The sequence below is a fragment of the Aspergillus udagawae genome (assembly GCF_001078395.1).
Source record: "Aspergillus udagawae IFM 46973 DNA, scaffold_1, whole genome shotgun sequence".
NCBI lineage: Eukaryota > Fungi > Ascomycota > Eurotiomycetes > Eurotiales > Aspergillaceae > Aspergillus > Aspergillus udagawae.
Window position 1 is genome coordinate 3,188,929 of NW_025091264.1, and position 22,297 is coordinate 3,211,225.

Genomic DNA, 22,297 nt, shown 5'->3' on the forward strand with positions numbered 1-22,297 from the left:
GCACACGCCTCCTGGATTCTATAATTGAAGGACGAGTTCATAGTAGCCTCTTCAATTTCCTGAATATGTAGTTCTTGGTGAGGATGCATCACACAGTAAGTACATCGTCAAGCGAATGAGTGGGACTAGCCTGTCAAGTTCCCTCAGCACATACGACGTTCGCCAGTGTGCGCATTGCGCCATTGGATGAGGCCGAGTCTTACTGCAAGATCATTCTGGATTCTGAAGAGCTGTTTGTGCATCATGATCTCTGAATGTCAGGTGGATATCCATGCCCTTGAGTAAGTACATGAACCAAATAGCGTAGGCGGTGAGCGGTGAGAGTCGCTAGCCCATTCGAGATAGCTGGCGGGAATCCGTTCCCTTGTGGACACATCGCTGCCAGTCCCTGAATGTTTGAGACGACTCCACGGGCCATTCTGTCCGGGGACTTTTGATCTTTTATTTGTTGACCACATTTTCAACTCATTTACTCTAACTCAAACTCTCCTCACTCCCAGGCTGGGCTGTTTGAGCGGCTCCTGGCCCGGTTTCCGCTTCTCTCAGGCCGCACCCTCGACGCCGCACATAAGTGTTCTCCCCCACATACAACATGAGATTGGATGTCAAGGTACGCAGGCAAGCACTCAGATACATATACGTCTACATGCTGTCGACTTGATACTCCGGATTGCAATTGTTTGAATACCCTTTGACATAGTTGCTGATTATTGTTGCGATTAACAGAGACAGCTTTTCGCCCGCTCGGAGCGGGTGAAGGGCATCGACTTCCATCCCACGGAGCCGTGGGTGAGTACTCTTTTCGGTGATTCTAGGCTCTTATAACATGCTGACCTGCTATCAGATCCTGACGACTTTATATAGCGGTATGATAGCGACCTGAGTGGTTGCAATTGCAAATGCGCTGATGAAGACATATAGGTCACGTATACATCTGGTCGTATGAGACCCAGGTGAGCTGCACTGAGAAGACCCTTTTGCGAAGCTTGACTGACCGATATCTTCCATCAAGTCAATAATCAAAACTTTTGAGCTTACCGATGTCCCTGTACGAGCGGGACGATTCATTGCCCGTAAGAACTGGATCGTCTGTGGTTCCGATGATTTCCAACTCCGCGTCTACAACTACAATACCTCTGAGAAGATCGCATCGTTCGAAGCTCACCCGGACTATATTCGATCGATCGCTGTCCACCCCACGCAACCATTTGTTCTCACCGCCTCCGATGACATGACGATTAAACTCTGGGATTGGGAGAAAGGTTGGAAGTGTGTTCAAGTTTACGAAGGTCACAGCCACTATGTAATGGGCCTGGCTATCAATCCGAAGGACACGAACACATTTGCTTCTGCGTGCTTAGATCGCACTGTCAAGATCTGGAGCCTGGGCTCCCCCCATGCTAACTTCACTTTGGAAGCTCACGAGACCAAGGGTGTGAACCACGTTGACTACTACCCGCAAGCCGACAAACCATACCTTCTTACGACTTCTGATGACAGAACCGTTAAAGTCTGGGACTACACGACCAAGGCACTCATTGCGACCTTGGAGGGTCACACAAGCAATGTCTCATTCGCCTGTTACCACCCTGAATTGCCGGTTATCATCTCCGGATCTGAGGACGGTACCATCAAGCTATGGCACGCAAACACATACAGATTGGAGCAATCATTGAGCTACGGTCTGGAAAGAGCGTGGTGTGTTGCGTATCAACGTGGCCGACAAGGTATTGCTATGGGTTTCGATGACGGTGCGGTGGTCGTTAAGATGGGACGAGAAGAGCCTGCTGTCTCGATGGATGGGTCTGGCAAGATTGTTTGGGCAAGACATAACGAGGTGGTATCGACAGTTATCAAGGGTGGTGACCCCAGCATTAAAGATGGAGCACCGCTTTCCCTACCCACGAAGGAATTGGGCTCGTGCGAAATTTATCCTCAGACACTATCACACTCTCCCAACGGGAGATTTGTTTCGGTTTGCGGCGACGGAGAGTACATCATTTACACTGCTCTTGCCTGGAGAAATAAGGCATTCGGTCAGGCTCTGGACTTCGCCTGGGGTTCAAAGGACAACAGCAACGATTATGCCATTCGGGAGTCACCAACGAGTGTCAAGATCTTTAAGAATTTCAAGGAAGTAACCGGCGGCCTCGATGTGGGATTTCAGGCCGAAGGACTCACCGGGGGGGTGCTTCTGGGTGTGAAGGGTCAGGGAGGAATTGGCATGTTCGACTGGGAGACTGGGAACCTTGTCCGCCGCATTGAAGTTGAACCCAAAGCTGTAAGTCTAAGAACGGAAGCCCGGTTCTCATATCGCATTGTCTTAACCAAAGTTGATAGGTCTACTGGTCTGAATCTGGAGAGCTGGTCACACTTGCATGTGAAGACACTTTTTACGTTCTGCGATTTTCGAAGGAGAACTACATCAATGGGCTGAATGCTGGCGAAGCCGATGAAGACGGTGTTGAGTCTGCTTTTGAGGTTGTCACCGACGTCAACGAATCTGTCAGGACAGGTCAATGGGTTGGAGACTGCTTTATTTACACCAACTCGACAAATCGCCTTAATTACCTTGTTGGTGACCAGACCTACACAATCTCTCATTTTGACCAGGGAATGTATGTCTTGGGTTATCTGCCGCGCGACGGTCGTATCTACCTTGCCGACAAGGATGTCAACGTTGTTTCCTTCGGCTTGTCGCTGAGCATGGTTGAGTACCAGACAGTGGTGCTGCGTGGCGACATGGACATGGCTGCGGAGCTGCTCAAGGATGTTCCTCAGGACCAAATGAACAAGGTTGCACGCTTCCTCGAGGGTCAAGGCTATAAGGAAATGGCCCTGGAGGTCGCCACCGATCCAGAGCACCGCTTCGAGCTTGCTCTGTCGCTGAACAACCTCGACACCGCTCTTGAAATTGCCCGTGCAGCCAACGTGGAGCACAAGTGGAAGATCGTTGGCGATACCGCTATGGCAGCATGGAACCTTGCTTTGGCCGAGGAGTGTTTCACGAACGCGAAGGATTTTGGGTCGCTCCTCCTGTTGCACACTGCTAGCGGCAACCGCGCCGGTCTCCGCCAGCTGGCCGAGCAAGCTTCGGAAGCTGGTCTCCAAAACGTTGCTTTCTCTAGCCTGTGGTCGCTCGGGGATGTCGATGGCTGTATCGACCTCCTGGTGCGGACCAACCGCCTCGCTGAGGCCGTTCTGTTCGCACAGACCTACAAACCGTCCCGGGCTCCTGAGCTCGTTGTCCAGTGGAAGGCTTCGCTGGAACAATCTGGGAAATCGAAGATCGCTCGCCTCATCGGCGTTCCCCCCGGTGCTCCCGATGTTGTAGCGACAGACGACGATCTGTTCCCGGAGTGGGATGAGTACCTGCGCTTGGAGAAAGAAGGTGTCGCTCCTGAACCTCCATCGTCCGAGTCCCTGATCGACATCAACGCAGACGATGAGGCAATCACCGGGAGTGCAGAGAACGGAACTGCGGAGGTGGAAACGGAGGCCTAGATAGGCATCGCGGTGGGATGTAATAATGTGCGGGAAAGGGGGTAACGTCGCTTCAATTTTTCAAAGCAAAGCTCGAGCGATTACCTCGGGAACGATTCTCTTTTACATAACTACCTAGATTTATTGCAGAGTTTCTATTGATTCAATTTTCCCTTGCCACTCCATCCATCCATATTCCCATTGTGGCTACCGGGTTGTGTATTTGTCCCATGTTGATCAAGTTCATCGTTGACAATAGCTTTGGTAAATGAGGCGATAGAATTCGTCTCTGTATCGCAGGCCGGCGGAGCCATTGATGCTGATTTACACGAAAGGATTTGCACTGGCCTTAACTCGGATCTATGTAAAAACTTCCTAGAACTTTCTACTTCACTTATAGCTTTCGCTCCTGGAGGCGTCCTTAGCGTGTTATGATCCTCTCAAAAAGGCTTGAGCCATACTTTTGATAGCCGAATTCATGGGGAAAAAAAATGTCATTGCTGTCTATGACCCAGTCATGTTCATGCTTTGCGATGGATGACGAAAGGCCTTCCAGGTGCGCTGAAGTGGCCCAGAAGGAAGAGAAACCAATTCACCAGATTGTAGAAAAAAACCGAAGATGAAAAGTGATACCCCAAGTCAGGATTGTTGCATCAGGATCAGACCAGCAGATCACGGCGTTGGGAGATAAGAACAGACCGGCTCAGAGGTCATAGACTTCAGAACACCACTCTCAAAAAGGGTTCGAAGCTGACTGTACGTTCTCCTCAACATCTTCAGGGCATAAGAAAAAGACGCCCAGATGTTATGTAGAATGCGAAACATGATGCGAGTCAACACAAATGAGAGACAGGAAAAACTGGTTGGAGATACCTGCCTTGACTTATCTCAAATGCAAGAGGAAAAGGGAAAAAACACAACACAAGCCGCTCAATTGAGATTGAGATCACTCAGAGGGAATAATTCCAAGAGAACTTGAGAATGCCATGGACTCCTCGTGCTAAAGAAAAGGGCGAGAAAGGACAAAGGATGAGAAAATAGAGGTGCCCGGAACTCAGAAAGAAGATGAAGGGAACGAGAAACGAAGGCTGTTAGAATTGTATCAAACAATTCTCCTTTCACCCGGTATCTGAAAGCCATTTACCTCTTGGTCCAGGCTAGCCTGTTAGCAACACTAAAGAGCTGCTCACTCAGGAATGCTGCCGAAGGATGGATCCTTGACACTGCCACCGGCATCTCCAAGACCAGCAACAGGTCTGTTGTAAGACCAGCCTGCGAACTGCTGCTGCATTGTCTGTGACAGAACTGGCCCATCGACGTACGAGTCCTGAGGTGCCTCCGAAGTGAATTCCGTGTCGAAGTTGGTGGTATCAGATGCGCCCATCTGCAATGGTATGGTTAGTGACAGGGGTTGGAAAAAAAGGGGAGATTGATACATACCACATTCGGCCGGAAACTTGGCTCATACTTCCTCTGAAGAAGCTTTCTCCAATCAATATTGGCGAAGAAATGGTGCGACTTGATCTCTGCCGCACCGTTGGCGCCAAGACGACGCTGAGGATCACGATCAAGTAGCCTCGTCAGAAGGTCACGAGCGGCCGGAGGAACGATGTCGCTGCTGGGGAAAGTCAGGGGTTCTTGTAGAATCTTCCGGTACATGTCGTTTGTGTTCTCGTCATAAAACGGAGGAAGGCCAGTTAGCATCTCGTAGAGAAGGACACCCAGAGTCCACCAGTCGACAGTTTTCGTGTAACCGTTGCCAAGCAAGAGCTCAGGCGCAAGATATTCAGGAGTTCCGCAAAAGGCTATACGACCTATCAGCCATTGAATGGGAAGGATAATCTTCAAAATAGGCGACTTACTGTTCGTCCGATCTTCGTCCTTCATGTCCAACTTGCAAAGACCAAAGTCACAAAGTGCAATGTGGCCCGTGTAGTCAAGCAGGATGTTTTCGGGCTTCAAATCACGATAGATGACCTTGAAGCCATGTAAGCATTCAAGCGCACAGAGTAACTCGGCCGTGTAGAAACGAGCCCGGTTGATATCGAACCGCTGCTCCCGCTGGAGGTGGTGGAACAACTCTCCGCCATTGACGAATGCGAGAACCAAGTAAAGCTTCTCAGGAGACTGGAACGAAAACTTCAGAGGAACGATGAAAGGATTGTTGATCTGGGCGAGCACGGACCGCTCCGCCAGGGTGTGTGTGACTTCCGATCGCGAGATGATATGGGCCTTACGAATGGTCTTGAGAGCGTAGATTCGACCAGTGTCTTTCTTCCTGCGAAATAAGTCAGCACAATCATTAAAGAAGGCGTAGTCGAGCCGAATACTGACATGACTTGCATCACCTTGCCAAAACTACCCTTACCCACAACCTTCAACAGATCAAAGTCTTCCAGCTTCAAGCTGCGTTGCTTGTTTTCGACAAAGGAGACCCCAATCTTGATCGATCCCGTACCGAACTGAAGATCGAGCCACTCTGCGCCTAACTGACCCAAGTGACGCTCGTTATTTGCATGAGCCGCGGCTGCCTTCTGATTATCCCTCTTGCTGAGCTTGGGATCGTCCACATAGGGTTGGGCTTCTTCGAACCGAGGGAGAACTCTGACCGCACCAAGGAAGATGTCCTCGCTCCGACCGGCGCCAGGTCGAGCTGACGGATTGCGAAGATATAACTGGACGTTCAGTTCGGTCTTGCGAGACACATCGAACTTGAAAGCGGTGTTATCGCCGGCCCAAAGAGGATTCTCAGGTGTTCCGGAAACAGCATCGACAAAAACCTGGTTCTTTTCGAAATCCAGAAGAGCGTAGGGGAGGTACTTGGTCGAGTAGCGACCGTGGATTGTCGGAGCAGCATTGATGCCACCGCTCGTGGACTGCGGACGGCCGCTCTGCGCGAACGAAGTCGCTTGTCCATGGGTAGAGTGGGAAGAAGAGGAGCTGGGACGGACTGAACTCGAATAGTTGTTGTTCTGGAAGTGCGAAGTGAAAACCTGCTGGAAATGCGGGGAAAGTGCAAAGCCCCGCCCTTCATGAAGAGTGACTATCAAGATACCAGGCTTGACAGGGTCGACAGGTGGTGAAACGAGCGACTCCGAGGCATCTTACACCACGTTAGAGGCGATATAGTTTGTGTGATACGATAAGAGTGAACATTTGGGGCAAAACAAGGGGGGNGGACAGAAACAGCAGGCTACACAGGGAGTGAGAAGGGACAAGGAGAGCACATACTGATTCCGTTGGAGTTCGTGGAGGAAATACTCGGGGTCTGCGAAACTACCGGAGTCTCTTCGCCGGATTCACCTTTGATGGTGGATGTGGAGGATGAGCGGGTAAAGGTGTTTGTCAGAGGCGCAAGATGCGTTTCCTTCAACTCTGCAATAGAAGAACAGAAATATCAGTACCACGTACAAATACAAGACATTACTATCAATAGGGAATGGGAAGACCAACTCAACATACTTTTAGTGAGCTTCCACGACATTGTGACGGCGAGTCTGGGGGGAAGCGGTTTAAGGAGAGGGGCGATGATAAAAGAAGATAGATGGATGTCCTCCGAACGGAACCAAAATAAAGGAAAGGAGAGAGAGCGCGAAAGGACAAGTCGATGATTGTTTTTAGAAACACAATCGCCGTTGTGAAAGTAAATAATTGAATCAATCCAATGCGAGAGGATACTGAGTTGCCACAGCCACAGCGGACATGCAAGAGAGAGTGAATCTCCTAAGATGATCGATAACAGGTGACTGAGGCACAACACGGGCAGAGGGATAAAGAATGAGGAAGTATGAGGTGATCCTCAGGGAAAATGACCAGGGTCGCGAAAGGGAGTCGTCGGTCGGAAAAGAGAACACGACCCCAGGTTGATGTTGTTCTGAGATAGTAAGAGAGGTCTAAGTCCAAAATAATAATAATAGGAATGAAGAAGGGAGGGGGATTAGACACTCCGTCCTACTAAGACCGAGACTTTCAGTTAGCCGTAGCGTAAGTACCTCCACTAGTCGAATATCGGGTCTCTTGACAGGCTGAAGAGGGGAAAGGAAAGAGAGTCCCGTGATTGGCTACGGTCCAGAAACATCACTGTTGGGTGTGCCTTTATGCCTGAGGCCAGCGTAATTCTGTTTTGGTACCAATTGGGGCTGTGCAATTTCCCTCAGCCCCAGTTGGTTGTTTCAGCCACAGCCCCCGTTGTCGCCCACCGAATTCGAACAATTCTAACTGGTATTGCTGGAGACTACTCCATAGGTGACCAGTGAATCAAAAGAGAGAGAGATTAAATCAATTGATCAATCTGAATCAACACAACAGGCCCCAAAATTTGGTGAATCGATCATCATCTATCATTCGCAAACACTATATTCCGATCACACTAGCCTATCTTTCCTTGTTATCCCAGTCTTGGTTTGATTGACCAGTTACAACTCCCCGCGTACCTCCGCTTCGGCTGCGGAGACATACATATCCCTTTGTTATCAGCCTCACTGCCAAAACCCCCTCGACAACTTTAACTCTTTCTTTTGTTGATGAACCTCGGCCTCAGCGCACAATAGTTGCCCTCTCAGATTACTGGAGGGCTCATTCGCGTGTTCGCAACGGATCAGGGTACAGAGGAGGATGATAGGAACTCACAATCGATGGGTGTAATACGGAAGAAGACCGCCTCACGCGGCACCGAAGCAGGCACCAAGTATCACTGTGATATCTGCTCGGCAGATGTGACGTCGACGGTATGAAAATTCTTTGATTATCTGCTCGATGGAAGCATAACAAGCGATAGCTGATTTGACGGGATGAGTGTAGGTTCGCATATCATGCGCCCATCCCGCCTGCCACGAATACGACCTCTGTGTCCCCTGCTTTGCGGCCGGTGAGAAATCAAAAAATCATGACCCATCCACCCATCCGTACCAAGTCATCGAACAGAATTCAGTTCCCATATTTGAAGAAGACTGGGGCGCCGACGAGGAACTACTGTTATTAGAGGGTGCAGAGATCTACGGATTGGGATCATGGGCGGACATTGCAGATCACATCGGCGGATATCGCACAAAAGACGAAGTGCGCGATCACTACATCAGGACGTACATCGAAAGCTCTAATTTTCCCCTACCCGAACGAGCGGATCCCGATGATACGAGCCTACAAGATTCCATTTCCAAGGAGGAGTTCCAGGCCCGTAAGAAGCGACGTATTGAAGAGCGCAAGGAAGCGGCCAAGGCGGCTCCTCCAACGACGCCCAAGCAAAAACCTACTGCCAGTGTACCAGCTTGCCATGAAGTGCAAGGCTACATGCCTGGTCGATTGGAGTTCGAGACAGAGTTCATGAACGAGGCCGAAGAGGCGGTGCAGCACATGACCTTCGAACCGGGCGCTGGAGAAACGCCAAATGGGGAGACGGATGCGGAGATGGAACTGAAGATGACCGTGGTTGACATCTACAACTCGCGTTTGACTGCGCGGACGGAGCGGAAGAAGATTCTGTTCGAACATAATCTGCTGGAATACCGGAAGAACACGGCGATGGAGAAGAAGCGCACCAAGGAAGAAAAGGATTTGTTGAACAAGGCCAAGCCATTTGCGCGGATGATGAACCATGAGGACTTTGAGGAGTTCAACAAGGGCTTAGAGTACGAGCACAATCTTCGGTTGGCCATTGCGCAGCTGCAAGAATGGCGCCAGATGGGCATTGGCGACCTCAAGGGCGGAGAAAAGTACGAGCAAGAGAAGCAGCAGCGCGCGCAAAGACTCCTGCCGCAGGGTTCGTTTGATCGGTTCGCCAGCACTCGCCCGAAGCAGGTGCAGCAGCCTGAGCAGCCGTCCGCGGCCAGTCAACTCACAACACCCGAGCTTCCTCTGCGCTTACAAAAAGCCTCAGGTGCAAACAAGGTTCCCGAGCCGGCCAACGTCCTCCTGAACGATTTCGACCGGGCTTTCGCCAGTAACGGAGACGGACTGAGTACACCCCAGCCCACAAAAACCAAGTTTGTGGTGCAGCCACTGAACGGAGTGATTCCGTGGAAGCTGGAGAATGAAGGCGCACCGGATCTGCATCTCTTGACCAAGGAGGAAGTGGAGCTCTGCAATGTACTTCACATCCAACCCAAGCCATACCTGGTGATCAAAGAGACGCTGTTGAAGGAGGCGATGAAACAAGGTGGGAGTCTTAAGAAGAAGGATGCACGGGCTATTTGCAAGGTAGGATCCACATCTTTGTCGTTCCGCTCCGTTTACTAACAGAGCATGGTATGATAGATTGATACTACGAAAACAAGTCGAATCTACGATTTTATGGTGCACAGCGGATGGATCAACAAGGCGTGATTAATCTGGGCCGATCTTTACACGAGTTGATGCGTATATTTGATATCCAAGATCATTGCCATAAGAGGAGTTCTGGCGTTGGCGATGGGGAGGTAATTTGGCGAGTCCAGTGTGGCATGTTTGCTGCGAGTAAATAGGTGTAAATATAGCTTCATTTTTCACTTTCATAATGATCTTTGAACAACTTATCCTGTAATTTTAAAATTAAGGGTCTAATGTACCAGACAGTTAGCTACTCAGACACTGTGCGCCGCGACTCCGCATATCACAGCTTCTCGGGCCTCGGCCTCTCCACATCAACCGACAGTTCATACCTAGAGCTAGAAAAGGTAGCTCCATATATCCTCTCGCTCCCCCAACAACACCTAGAATCAACTCTCATTCCTCCTGCATTCGACCCGTTGGACGTCTCAAAGAAACAAAATCAATCAGAAATGCCCTTCACAACACCCCCACCAAACCCGCAGCACGCAACCCTCTCCTTCCCATCCCCGCACATCCTCCTCGTAACCCTCAACCGCCCCCGCGATCTAAACTGCATCAACACAACAGGCCACCAAGAACTCAATTCCATCTGGCATTGGCTGGATGACGAGCCGTCGCTGCGCGTGGGGATCCTCACCGGAACTGGGAGGGCGTTTTGCGCCGGCGCAGATCTAAAAGGTACGTTACGGTGCCTTTCCTCTCACCTATTACCAAAGATGAAGATGAAGATGAGGATGAGGATGAGGATATTGATGCTAATGGTACATGTCCCGGTAGAATGGAACACCCAAGCTCAGTCGAACAGCACCCGGAAACCCATGCCGGAGGGCGGCTTCGGCGGCTTATCAAGGCGCAGCGGCAAGAAACCCGTCATCTGCGCCGTCAACGGGCTGTGCCTCGGCGGTGGATGTGAGATGGTCGTCAACGCGGACCTGGTCGTGGCCTGTCGGCAGGCGTTCTTCGGGCTGCCTGAGGTGCAGCGCGGGGTTGTTGCCATCGCGGGGGCGTTGCCGCGGGTGGTTCGTACGGTGGGCCGGCAGCGGGCGATGGAGATGGCCTTGACGGGGCGGAGAGTCTCGGCGGACGAAGCGAAAGAGTGGGGGTTTGTCAATGAGGTGGTGGACGAGGCGAACCAGGTAGTGAAACGGGCCATCGAGATCGCGGAGCTGATTGCGGCCAACAGTCCCGATGCCGTGGTGGTGAGTCGGGAAGGCATCAAGTTGGGTTGGGAGGGAGTCGGCGCAGAAGATGGCAGCCGGTTGCTCGTCGATACCTGGTCAAAGAGGCTGTATGAGGGGGAAAACATCAAGGAGGGTCTACGCGCGTTTGTCGAAAAGAGGAAGCCCAAGTGGGTGGATAGCAAGTTGTAAATGTGACTCCATTTGCGTTGGTTGTCTTCCATCTATGCGTACAAACGATGAACTTTCAGTCTACCAAATACAAACTACAAGGAGAGAACAAATGCAATCAAAGAAATTCATTAGACTCGGTGCTCTGCATCCAAGTCGGGGTAACGAGGTCATGATAGTGTATGCTAATCCCATAATCCCAGTAATCCGTCGCGCCGACCAGTTGTTCGCCGTATCCCATGCGGTTCAGTATCCGTCCCGCGGATGAACCAGTTCAACGTCGCTTCGAAATATCATAACGTGTCGTCATGGACCGTTCACAATACGTAGTCGACTTGGGCCCTCTGTCTCAGGCTTTTGTGGTCACGACGGAGTGTCAATGAGAACAAAAACTGGTTGGCGAAAGGGTTGCAAAGACGGTACGGATAATGAAAGTCGAGTCAGGTTCGTAATCAAGCGGTTCGAACCTCTACTTGCTGTCCTTCTGCACCTTGGCCACGACGTTCTGTACTGGCTCATACAGAGGATGGCTCTTTTCCAGTCCAGTCAGCTTGGAAGTGGCCTCATCGGCGGACATCTCCTTGAGGATTTTGGCCAATTCAGCGCTTTCTTCATCGCCGGGCACATTCTGGAAGCGGAGAGCCATCTCGATCGAGCCGAGCAGTGCGTCAAACGGCAAGCCCTTCTCAGCCAGTTGCGAGGCAGGCCCGACGAAGCGCTCGTTGCGAGACAACTTGCGCAGGGGAGCCCGTCCTACACGCTCAACGTTGTCTTCCAGGTATGGGTTGGACATACGTTTGATGATAGTGTCGACGTAGTCCTTCTGCTCCTGCTCGCTGATCTCGTGCTTGGTTGTAATGAGGTTGGCGGTCTGTTCCAAAACTTTGTGGACAGTCTGGCGGATCTCGGCGTCGTTAAGGGCGTCAGCAATCATCTTCTTGCCGCGCACGTGACCGTAGTAGGCAGTGGTGGCATGGCCGGTGTTGACAGTGAAGAGCTTGCGTTCAATGTAGGGCTCTAAATGATCGACCCAGTGAATGGCAGGGATATCCGGATGGCCGAATTCACCAAAAGGAGTCTGCTCCACCGTCCATTCGTAAAATTTCTCGATGCGGACGTTGAGGCCGGCGTTAGGAGGCTGGTTGGGGACGATGCGGTCGATAGCGGAGTTGGCGAAACGAGCACGCTCACTCATAGTGCTGAGACGGTCCTTGTCGGTGTTCTGCTCGATGAAGCCGCGTAGGGTATCGGTAGCACCAATGGCGTTCTCACAAGCAATCACTGCGACGGGCTTGGACGCGGTACGAGCATCAATACCCTTGGCAATGACAGGAGCAATGAACTTGAGAATGTTAGGGCCGACGGCACAAGTGACAACGTCAGCGGTAGCAATCTCTTTCACAACGTCACTCTCGTTTGTCTTGGAGTTGATGGCACGGTAGTTGGTAATTTTCTTTGTTTTCTCGCCCTCTTCACTGACTTCAGTGACCTCATATGAAGGGGTGCTCTTCAGATCATTGATGACCTTGTCCACCACATCAATGAAGACAACTTCGTAGCCAGCTTCATGGAGGAACTCAGCGACAAAGCCACGGCCGATGTTACCACCGCCGAACTGGATAGCCTTCTTTCCCATGATGTTTGTTTTTGGAACTGGAGATGAGTTGGGGAAGTTGAAGAATGGAAGATCAGTGGTGAGAAGACAGGAAGAGTGACACTGAGAGTGGAAGGGTAAAGTAGAGTAGGAAGTGTAAGAAGCGTAGAAGAGCAGAAGAGTAGGGGAGAGAGAGAGAGAGAGAGAGCTAGTCAAAAGATGAGGAAGGATCACGAGGAAGTGTCTGGATGAAGTGAGGGATGTGAGTGATGTAATGAAGAATGATGCGGAAGAGGGGAAGGGAGGCAGTATTTATTACAGTCAATAACGAGATCAGATGCAGATGGAAAACAGAAAAGAGAAAGAGGGGGAAGGGCGATGATGGAACGAAACCCAAAACACAAAACCGGATTGGAAGGAACAGCGTGGATTCGATCGTGTGTTGACGCTATTCACTGGATCCCATTCTCAGCTGTGTTACATGCATACATCCTAAGGCCCAAAAGAGAGCTGAGGGGCTGTTAAAATGGTGGGGGAGGGGTTTGATGGCTGGTTACTTCACCGGATGGCTTCATTTAGTTTGAATTATCTTGATTGTGGCTGGTATTAGTTTAATTAGCATCCTTGAGATAGTGACATTTCCGTTGCACTGTGCTCCGTGGCTTTTACCATCTAACCATCATCAAATGCTGTGAAGATCATAGTAAATTGTAGGATAATGATTACATGACCACTCTACTGGTGGTCTCCTCCACCTCGGATGTGCAATCCGCCTCATGGAAGAGAGTAGAAGTATGTACCATACAAAGTAAATATTGAGACCCATAGCTATTCGATGTGTCCAAACCCAAATGAAGCGGAAAGGCCTCATCTTCCAGGGGACGGACCTCCATTAGCACATGAAACCGCATCTCGGAAGCTGTGCTCCGGTGGTTCCCGCATTCCCAGTCCTATCCAAAATCATGCATCCATAGCAACTCAACTGTCTGCCTAAACTTCTTGGGCATCTTTGAATATGTTTTTCGCCGGAGAATTAGTCCGTCTTTCCGGTGAGTTGATTCAAGTATCCCACTTCTACAATTTCAATATCATGACTGAATGATGTTGTTTCGTGGTTCAACCATCGATCCCGTCGAGTGGAGTTCGTTCATAGTATTACTGCTATGTCACTCATTCGACGTTCTTCTATCATTAGATACTACCTACATGGTGAATCCAGAACTTGTGCATCGGACGTCATCAACTTAATCCTCTTGATGATCAGCTACGCTCCACTACAGTTTACCATCACTCACTCCTAGGTAGAGAGAAACATTACAAAGTGGTTGTTGTTGAAGTCATTCGACGTTGATCCCATCTGGGTCCACTTATGACGTCGCCAACTCCCGCAAGGCCCAGTTATTTTTCTCGCTATGTGTGTTTTGATGGGCTGAGCCTGAAGCCCCAGGGGTCCCTATGGGTCCACCATGACGGCTATAAGTGCTAGACATTAGAATTGAATAGAATAGCGCTTCCTATGGGTCATCAAATCTATATCCAACGAATACTATTTGCACATTCCTCCGTTCCTGGCCTCACTTTGTTTCTCCTCTTTTCCGTCATGCATTTCCCTACCTTTCTCTTACATTCTCTCACCACTGTTACCGATCCAAGTTCATTGCTCCATTACCCCTGGCTTTTCCTCTTTCATCGATCCGTGTTCACTTTGGTCTTCACCGAATCCGAATCCTCCTCAAGATACAGGACCGGCTCCTTGGCCTCGTGTCCGACTTCCGCCTCGGGTTCGGGTCTCGGATCAGGCCGGGAACGGTCGACGAGGACAAACAGCAGACTCGCGATCCCGCCGACGAGCAACAGCCCGACAGCCGCCCATGTCATGCCTAGAAATTGGTTGCCATATCTGGCGGTCACACCCGACTGTTTGCCATGATAGTTGACGAGGTTGACGAATTGGAATGCGATCACGGTTGCGACTATCGAGGCAATGCTGAGGCTGATGAAACTGATCTGTAGTGCCGAGTAAGATCATGATAGTTAGTTTGGTTGCCATACAGCCTGCAGTCGGGACTCGAGAGCCAGCCAAGCAGCTTCCTACGTACCAGAAGAACAGACACCTCAGCAATCGTCTGCCGTGGTCCCTTGACTAGAAGAAACCACAATCTCGCCAGAACGACCAGACCGGCAGTCCCTACTCCAATGCAGTAGAAGACTCCCATGCTCTTGCTGGTGATCTTGAAGGCGCGGAAATCGTCGCTGACAGCGGTTGGCCATCCCATGTCCGCCAGCGAAGTAGTATTTCCCGTTTCTTTCAAAAGCACTTCGGACGGATTAAATGAGAATAGCGCGGTGCGATCCGAGCAACCCGTCAGGTTCTTTCGTTGACCCGTCTCGTTGAGATCAAGGAAGCCCTCGCAATAGGACATAACGTGTATTGAGTAGAAATCGTGCATTCCCGGTTTCTTCGCTGCTAATGTAGATGTGTAGATCTGGCACACACATCAGCAAAAGGGAAACACACCCCAGAGGGGAGACAGCCAACTCACTGTGAGAATATCCGCACCCGAGAGGATATCCTTCTTCGTCCCCGCAAAAAGACATAATATGCTCAGTATGAAGGCGATGAATGCGCAGACGGTAGGTAGGAAGATCAACAGTCGAGCCATCTTCGATGAGTAGCTTTGCGTTCTCAACTCAATGTCAAAGAGGAAATTGATCAACGGCTGTACTGTCTGACAGCCTGAGGATGAGGGACGACCCGTTTCATTTTGTATAGACTCTACCCTCAGAGCTCGAGCAAGAGGATCATTCCTGGCGATGGCAGATCAACATTGAAGGCATGCTCCTGAACACGTGGTGGAAGCCTGGTCATATCTGCATTTGCGGAACCACACCCGGATCAGTGATTACTGGGAGAATACATAGCCGTGGAATGCTAGCAGTCAAAGTGAGAAGTAAGTTCCGAGGGATGAGGTAGGCTGGGTTCGAAGAGTGTGAGGAATGTATGACCAGCCTCAGGCATGCCCGCTCGCCAACTCAGCCCTAGAAAGCGTAGTCTTTGTGGCTTCACTATTTCCATTTGACCATGACTCAGATGCGGAAACATGCTAAGTTATCGTCCAGTCACTTGGAGAAATGAAGGGTGGATGGTAACGATCCAGTTTGCTGAACCCTTCAGAATGCGCGGGTCCAACCACCCCAGCCACAACTATTGGGGACAATCCTAACGAGATAAGCTCATTCTGCTGAATTTCCGTCAACGCAAAACTAATAGACTCTAATAATTCAGAGCAGTATCGATAGACCCTGATGTCAAGGTTCTACTAGTGGTGTTGTGCGGGAAATTTATGCGATTACATATAGTAGTATTTATAGGTAGCTCTACGTGTCATTCTTCTCGTACACACCGTACCATCCTAGCAGCCAGGTCACCCAAGCAAAACAATCTTCTTTTGTTTCGTCATATCATCAGCTCCACCGTGTTGGATGGCAGATTCCAGTGACATGTGAGCATCTGGCTGTCAAAGATCTCCCAGTGTGCTGATTCCTTAAACCCGAAGATACTGGAGGCTATTGGCCATATATCTTGCCCTACTCCTTAATCCCATTTCGGTGTCAAAAACCTAAGACATTCATAAATCATTGTAGGTCTAGACCATTCAACCCAAGAAGCCAAGCCAGGTATATTGCCGTGTTTTGAGAGCTACAGAGTTAGGGTATATACCAAGAAATATGAGCCCCCAAGGTAAGTCTAGCTCCTGAGCAGACTCGTTTAAGGTGTATTCTCGTCAATCAGTCTGACATCCCTTCCGTGTCGGTCTCGCTGAATTCCTCTGCATCACACATGTCAGCAGCTAGCATCATCTATCAGGCTGAGAGCTGGCGCTTACCCTGTGCAAGACTGAAGTCAAAGGTCCCATCAACATTGTGTCTCAAAATATCGCGGATTAAGCTCTGTGCTTCCTCTGTGAGACTTGTTATTGAGTTCAAAATTGAGAGACTCATTCCTATGTTACCCGGCCCCAATTGCGAAATGAAATCGAGTATACCCTGAGCCGTGAACTCGCTGAGCGCATGGATGGCCAGACTTCGTAGCTTTGGAAGGCATAAAATGGCACCCCATACGTCATCATTGAAGAGATCACCTCCGATCCACAATTTCTCCAAATCGGGGAGATATGGAGCGAATGACATTAGATGATCAGGTGTGAAATAATCGGAAATATCCTTGAGCTCGAGTTCATGCAGGTTGTGTAGCTGGCAAATGGCTTGGACAAGCAACTCGTTATCTTCGGGAATCTCGGACCCTTCCCCTCGAAGACTGAGACGTTGCAGAGAATCTTGAGATGCCAAAGATCTGTGGAAGTCACGACTGCCAGCCATTGTGTACCCAGTCAGAGACAAACTCAGCAGCTTAATATCTTGGGCAACCAGAACACGAGCCAGTAGAAACGCGTCATCAACAAATCTTCTAAGCTCCAGGTGTCGCAGGGCCTTGCAGCCGCCAATCCAATCAGAAACTCGATTGATTGTGGAATAAAAGTCTTCGTTCCGTGCTGCTGGTGTTGAATCGGTCAACACAAGCACCTCCAGCACTGGCGCCGCTGTTAATGAAGGCAACTCTGCAATTGCTTCGATCCCAAGGCTTGTCAATTTCAGTTCTTTTAGTGATTTCAACTGCGTGCCTATAGCTCTTATCGAGCGTGGCCCTAAGTGACAAGAGCTCAGCATCTCGAAATACTCAAGGCTGTGAGGCTGGAGTCCGTGGAGAAACTCCTCAGCATCAGTCTCGGAATTTCGGCCTCGTCCGTCGATCCTGGCCGACTCAGTGAATATACTGCTTTGCCGAGCACCAACACTGATATCTTACCATCTATATATCGTGATTTGCTTGAAATCGGGGCAGTGGGTTCGAATTTTGTCACCAGCATGGTCGGTTAGAGAAACTCCAGACCAGATAGTCAGATTCTGTAACAATGGGAGTTCTCCCAGCCACTCGGCCAATAGTGAAGGTTCGACTAGAAGTAGTCGAGACGTCAAACTTGCTTCTGGAATAGAGGCCCGTTTCGCTAGATATTTCGGACTTCCCACTTACTGTCGCAGGACATTCCGCGTATCGAGGTAGTTCTTTTGATAATAGCTTTGATCTTTTCAGCTTCTAGAAGAACAACCATGAATGGGCTGCATATCCAAGGGAGCTTGGATACGGTACATCCGGGCAGAAGACTAACCAGTACCAATCTTGGATAAGATCCAATCATTATCAGGCAGATTCCGCAGTGAGCGAAGACGCTTATTTCCCTTGGGCTCATAATCATAGGACACAAGGTCCCGAAGTTCCGGAGTAAAGAACTCGCTACATCTTGTCAAATACAGTTCCCGCAAGTCACGCCGGGACACATACTCTTTGATCTTCCCAGTGAACGAACTATGGCTGAGGAGATTCGATAAATCATTGAGATCCAAGTACCGAATGTAACTGTAATACGGAAGATAGGTTTGGTCAAGAGCAGAAAGCACAATAGAGCGCCACATAGAGGCCCATTTTCGTCGAGTATATGTCGAGTCCAGGATGCCAAGTTCAGTCCCACCGCCTCTGACAGGAGAGAGTTCGTGTGATCTGTATTCCCAGGGTCAGCAAATCTGTAGAGGAGAATAACGTAAGACATATGAACAAACTTATATATAGCGGTAACAGCTTGCTCAGTGAAACACTTCGCAGATACAGCACACTGGAACAGACTGTTGAAGTCCTTCTCTTGTCCCAGGATCTCGACGATGAGGTAGATAATGTCACCAGGCAACGTTGAGGCCATACTCAAGGCGGATTTTCACCCGTCTCCGTCGAATCTCCAAATAATAACACTGATCAGATGCAACATGCAAATAGATTGCTCAAAATGGAAGACTTGCCTGCTGTTGATGCTGCCCTGTGTTGCGGTCGAGTAAGCCTTACTTCCAGGCACAGCTTATGTAAGCTCGCGTCGTGACTTGGAGCGTTTGAACAAATCGATCAGGAGGAACGACAACGAAAAACATCATTATTATAGGGTTTACAGCAGTAGGATGATGACATTTTGATAACACTGGAATTGGAATCTCGCGTCTTGATCCCTCTAAAGACGGACATGACATCGCTGTTTTTCTCACTCAACCCAGAGGCATTAGGGCGGATGCACGATGCCCTTTTATGTCTGGCCAAATTCAGTGAGACGGTCTCTATAGAGGCTGAATCTGCTTTAGTGAGATCATACAGGACCATCTGAAGTACAATGAGTGTCACAATGGCTGACGAAAACTGTAGTTTCGACTAAGCGTCATCAACTCCAGCAAAACCGCCTATGCTTCATTTGTCCTCGACGGAGCAAGTTTCTTCACTACTTATTCATTCAGTCATAATGGCCAGAGCGAAAATGTCCGCTCGGACAGATTCTGCTGCCAAATTTATCTCAAAGTGAGAATCGCCCAGAACCGAGCGTTGAGTGATGAGGCTGACTAAGAAAGGCTTTGCTGTCCATCTTCAAAGGGAGAACCACTGGACGAGATAAGGACACAGCGGTCGAACGGTGCGAGTTTGAACTCAACGAAGATCCGGAGGAGACAGAATGTAGGCTCGTCATTAGAATGATTTGTGGACTGGGTGCGTCTTCCTAGTCGGTCTCCGTCGCTCAGGAGTCCAAATTACTTATCGAATGGCTTTCTCGACTCGGCAGGCGTCATTAGGACTTACAAACTCACTTATGAACCGACTACCGCTCAGCATGCCATCTTCGACAGATCTAGGGCGACTAATAAGTGGAGCATTGAGCCCAGGTTTTTGAAGGAGATTACCGACCACTTTAGTCCGTCAGCAGAGCAACTGGATATCTACTCAGATGGTGGCAAGGCCATCTTTACGAGCTTTACAACGAAGATCACTGACGGGCAAGGTCTGTGCCATTGAGTAGCTCTGTTGGCCAACTGGAACTGACTAGTCTGCTGGCAGAAATCCTCAAACAACCAGTACACACGTCCGTGGCTATCGATAAAAGAGACTTTGAGGACTTTTCGGCTGAAGATGAACTTCATATTGCCATTACTTTGAAGGACTTCAAAGCGATTATAACGCATGCAGAGACAACAGGCGTGCTGGTAACCGCTCGGTACACTCGCCCGTGCAGACCACTGCAGCTCGCATATGACTTCGAGGGGGTTAGGACCGAATTCACCTTGATGACGACAGGCGAAGATGATAGTGAGGACTTCCCATCATCGCGAGTAGCCGTTCCCGAGCTGTCCGCAAGACAAACGCCCGCGCCTGTGCACGTCTCCCAAAACCATGCTGCCTCGAATACCGAACAGATGCCACCTCCTCGCAGTCGATCAATTCGGCCGCTGACTGGGACAACCAACCGCGTCACAGAGACTAACGTTGAGAGTCAGCAGCCACCGCCACCATCAATTCGCTTTGACAGTCTGTTTGTACCAGCCGATGATGACAGGCAGTGGGATGTGCCGAATGAGGAAGGCGAGACTATGGCTGAGGACACGCTTGGCTGGGACGCTACAGCTGATCAGGTAAGGGCTCCGAGGGCGTATTGTGGAGGAGAATCATTGATCGTTCTTTTCAGGAAACATTCAATGCAAGCCTTGGACCTCGCTTGCGAGACACTGAACCCGTTCTGCCACATGATTCAAACCAGCAAGAGCCTCAGGAAGAAATGGGCATTCCTCCAACACAACGCATTTCACAGGTTGGTCGACGCCTCTGTCAAAGAACGAGCTAACAATCAGCAGGTTCGTGGTCTTGGCCTTTTCGATTAGATTGTTGATGTCCATTGCCGTCAATTTCGAAGTCCAGCGGGTGGATCACCCGGGATCCAGTCTGCAAGATGACTCAACCAGTAATTAAGTTTCCTGGCATGGCAAGTTGCAGGGTGGTCATGATGTTATAATCCAGCTGGTTGCACAGCCTGCACCAATGCCGATAACCTTGGAGCCCTGAAGCATCTCAAGCGGAACTTGCTTGTACGTTCCATTCACGTTGCCTTGCGCGTCGATATCAGGGCCACAGTTGCCGTGTTCACCCCACCCAAATGCCGCAACGGTGTGCTCATCAAGCAGTGCCAGAACATGTTCACTTCCCACAGCCAGTTTCTGAGACCGAGGCAGGTCCGGAGGAGGAAGCTGGCCTCGATCGTTCCGTCCCCAGGCGAAGACAGAAAACTCGTTCTGATGTACATAGACACCATGCCAACTGGATGCTATACCCCGGTAGTCTGTCAACGAGTGGGATGCAGGAGCATCAGACAGAATATTCCACTTGTTATCGCATGAGCCAATAATGGCATATTCCCCCGCGGCCTTGTTGCCCGAAATTACTGTAAACTCGCGACCACATACTGCACTCTTGGCTTGGAAGAAAATTCCTTCCACTTTTACAGGACGCCATACAATCTTCATTCCCCTGGCTGATTCTCCAAGTTGACCCTTCCTTGCTCCTCCCCAGCCATAAACCTCCCCATTCGACAACACCACAACCGTATGCCCCATACCACTAGCAATCGACACCACTTTTGTCCCTTGAGGAGGAAAATCAGGGATCCTTGTCGGCTCAACGGCCTTCGTGTATCCCTGTCCAAGTCCTAGCTCTCCCTTCGCTCCGGAACCAATCGCAAATATACTGTCCGCCTCACCAGACGGGTCCTCAGATCCAGCAACCAGGAACGTCCCCTCCCACGTCGCCGACAAGTGCTTGAACGTCCTATAGAAAGTACCATCATCTCCACTATTGACAACCACCCGCTTGAACATCTGCAGTGACGCAGTTGCGGGGTTGTGTCCGCATCTGCCATCCTCGTTACAGCCGGCGGCATATACTGATCCGTCTTGATACAAGATGAGGGTATGATTTCCCCCGGCAACGATACGGGAGATATTCTTCGCGTGTGTGCCATTTCCCTCTTCAGAAGGTGTCTGGTCTCCTTCAAATAGGCATCTTGTAGGGACAGAGACGTCTTCATCGTGTCCGATGCCCAGTTGGCCCGATCCGTTCGACCCAAATGCGAAGAGCGGCATGCTAGATGGCTCTAATTTGACGGCAATGGCTCAATATCGCATTTGCTTTAGTGTCTGGTTGGCGACAGTATTCTGGAACCATGGCCGATGCAGAAGTGTTGAAGTCCAGACTTCGATGTGTAAACAGCAATCAAACCCACCGCCTCCTTGAGCGCCTACTATTAACGCACTAGTCCTTCCTTCTGACTGGCAGAATTCTTCGAATAATGTGAGTAGATTGCGTAATTTCCAGTTCTGGAAGTCCATGATTGAACATCCCGCAAGTTTACTGCGCGATGATCGTCACTACTCTTGACAAAATCGACCGGAGAACCGATCACTAGAGAATATGTCATGATGTGAAAAGAGTCACTAGAAATTCATTGCCCGAGTGGGTTTCTAGACGGGAATTTAGATCTATTCACAGTTGATAACTAGTCCAATCGTCTAGAAATGAACCGAAAAAGGGTATGAGAACATTAATCCAACAGTGCTAAGCAACATTCATGCAAGAGGGTATGTATCAGTCGAA

General features: G+C 50.0%; 9 protein-coding genes across 9 annotated transcripts; 4 read left to right on the top strand and 5 right to left on the bottom strand.

The window, feature by feature from the left end:
- Positions 1-592: 592 nt before the first annotated feature.
- On the top strand, positions 593-3,504 carry Aud_001031 (coatomer subunit beta'; the record flags this gene model as incomplete). The annotated part of the gene is made up of 6 exons (XM_043286532.1): positions 593-610; positions 727-789; positions 845-866; positions 922-953; positions 1,013-2,281; positions 2,341-3,504. The coding sequence occupies 6 exons, from the start codon at positions 593-595 to the stop codon at positions 3,502-3,504; spliced, it is 2,568 nt and encodes an 855-aa protein (XP_043142467.1).
- Positions 3,505-4,669: 1,165 nt separating this feature from the next.
- Aud_001032 (serine/threonine-protein kinase) lies at positions 4,670-6,967 on the bottom strand (the record flags this gene model as incomplete). Its single annotated transcript, XM_043286533.1, has 6 exons — positions 4,670-4,867; positions 4,924-5,288; positions 5,346-5,761; positions 5,818-6,586; positions 6,715-6,858; positions 6,946-6,967. The coding sequence occupies 6 exons, from the start codon at positions 6,965-6,967 to the stop codon at positions 4,670-4,672; spliced, it is 1,914 nt and encodes a 637-aa protein (XP_043142468.1).
- A 1,150-nt stretch (positions 6,968-8,117) lies between these two features.
- Positions 8,118-9,804, top strand: adaB (chromatin-binding transcription regulator ADA2; the record flags this gene model as incomplete). The annotated part of the gene is made up of 3 exons (XM_043286534.1): positions 8,118-8,210; positions 8,284-9,678; positions 9,736-9,804. 3 exons carry the CDS (start codon positions 8,118-8,120, stop codon positions 9,802-9,804), a joined length of 1,557 nt encoding a protein of 518 aa, XP_043142469.1.
- Positions 9,805-10,238: 434 nt separating this feature from the next.
- Aud_001034 (enoyl-CoA hydratase/isomerase family protein) lies at positions 10,239-11,159 on the top strand (the record flags this gene model as incomplete). The annotated part of the gene is given in 3 exon segments (XM_043286535.1): positions 10,239-10,467; positions 10,506-10,550; positions 10,567-11,159. The coding sequence occupies 3 exon segments, from the start codon at positions 10,239-10,241 to the stop codon at positions 11,157-11,159; spliced, it is 867 nt and encodes a 288-aa protein (XP_043142470.1).
- Positions 11,160-11,607: 448 nt separating this feature from the next.
- Aud_001035 (mannitol-1-phosphate 5-dehydrogenase) lies at positions 11,608-12,774 on the bottom strand (the record flags this gene model as incomplete). Its single annotated transcript, XM_043286536.1, has 1 exon — positions 11,608-12,774. One exon carries the CDS (start codon positions 12,772-12,774, stop codon positions 11,608-11,610), a length of 1,167 nt encoding a protein of 388 aa, XP_043142471.1.
- A 1,644-nt stretch (positions 12,775-14,418) lies between these two features.
- Aud_001036 (SUR7/PalI family protein) lies at positions 14,419-15,395 on the bottom strand (the record flags this gene model as incomplete). Its single annotated transcript, XM_043286537.1, has 3 exons — positions 14,419-14,739; positions 14,832-15,218; positions 15,276-15,395. The coding sequence occupies 3 exons, from the start codon at positions 15,393-15,395 to the stop codon at positions 14,419-14,421; spliced, it is 828 nt and encodes a 275-aa protein (XP_043142472.1).
- Positions 15,396-16,596: 1,201 nt separating this feature from the next.
- Positions 16,597-18,545, bottom strand: Aud_001037 (uncharacterized protein; the record flags this gene model as incomplete). Its single annotated transcript, XM_043286538.1, has 6 exons — positions 16,597-17,545; positions 17,600-17,747; positions 17,825-17,869; positions 17,961-18,085; positions 18,134-18,349; positions 18,409-18,545. The coding sequence occupies 6 exons, from the start codon at positions 18,543-18,545 to the stop codon at positions 16,597-16,599; spliced, it is 1,620 nt and encodes a 539-aa protein (XP_043142473.1).
- Positions 18,546-19,127: 582 nt separating this feature from the next.
- Positions 19,128-20,532, top strand: Aud_001038 (putative DNA repair protein rad9; the record flags this gene model as incomplete). The annotated part of the gene is made up of 6 exons (XM_043286539.1): positions 19,128-19,183; positions 19,230-19,369; positions 19,443-19,658; positions 19,715-20,286; positions 20,340-20,462; positions 20,506-20,532. 6 exons carry the CDS (start codon positions 19,128-19,130, stop codon positions 20,530-20,532), a joined length of 1,134 nt encoding a protein of 377 aa, XP_043142474.1.
- A 117-nt stretch (positions 20,533-20,649) lies between these two features.
- On the bottom strand, positions 20,650-21,786 carry Aud_001039 (RCC1 domain-containing protein; the record flags this gene model as incomplete). Its single annotated transcript, XM_043286540.1, has 1 exon — positions 20,650-21,786. The coding sequence occupies one exon, from the start codon at positions 21,784-21,786 to the stop codon at positions 20,650-20,652; it is 1,137 nt and encodes a 378-aa protein (XP_043142475.1).
- Positions 21,787-22,297: the final 511 nt, after the last annotated feature.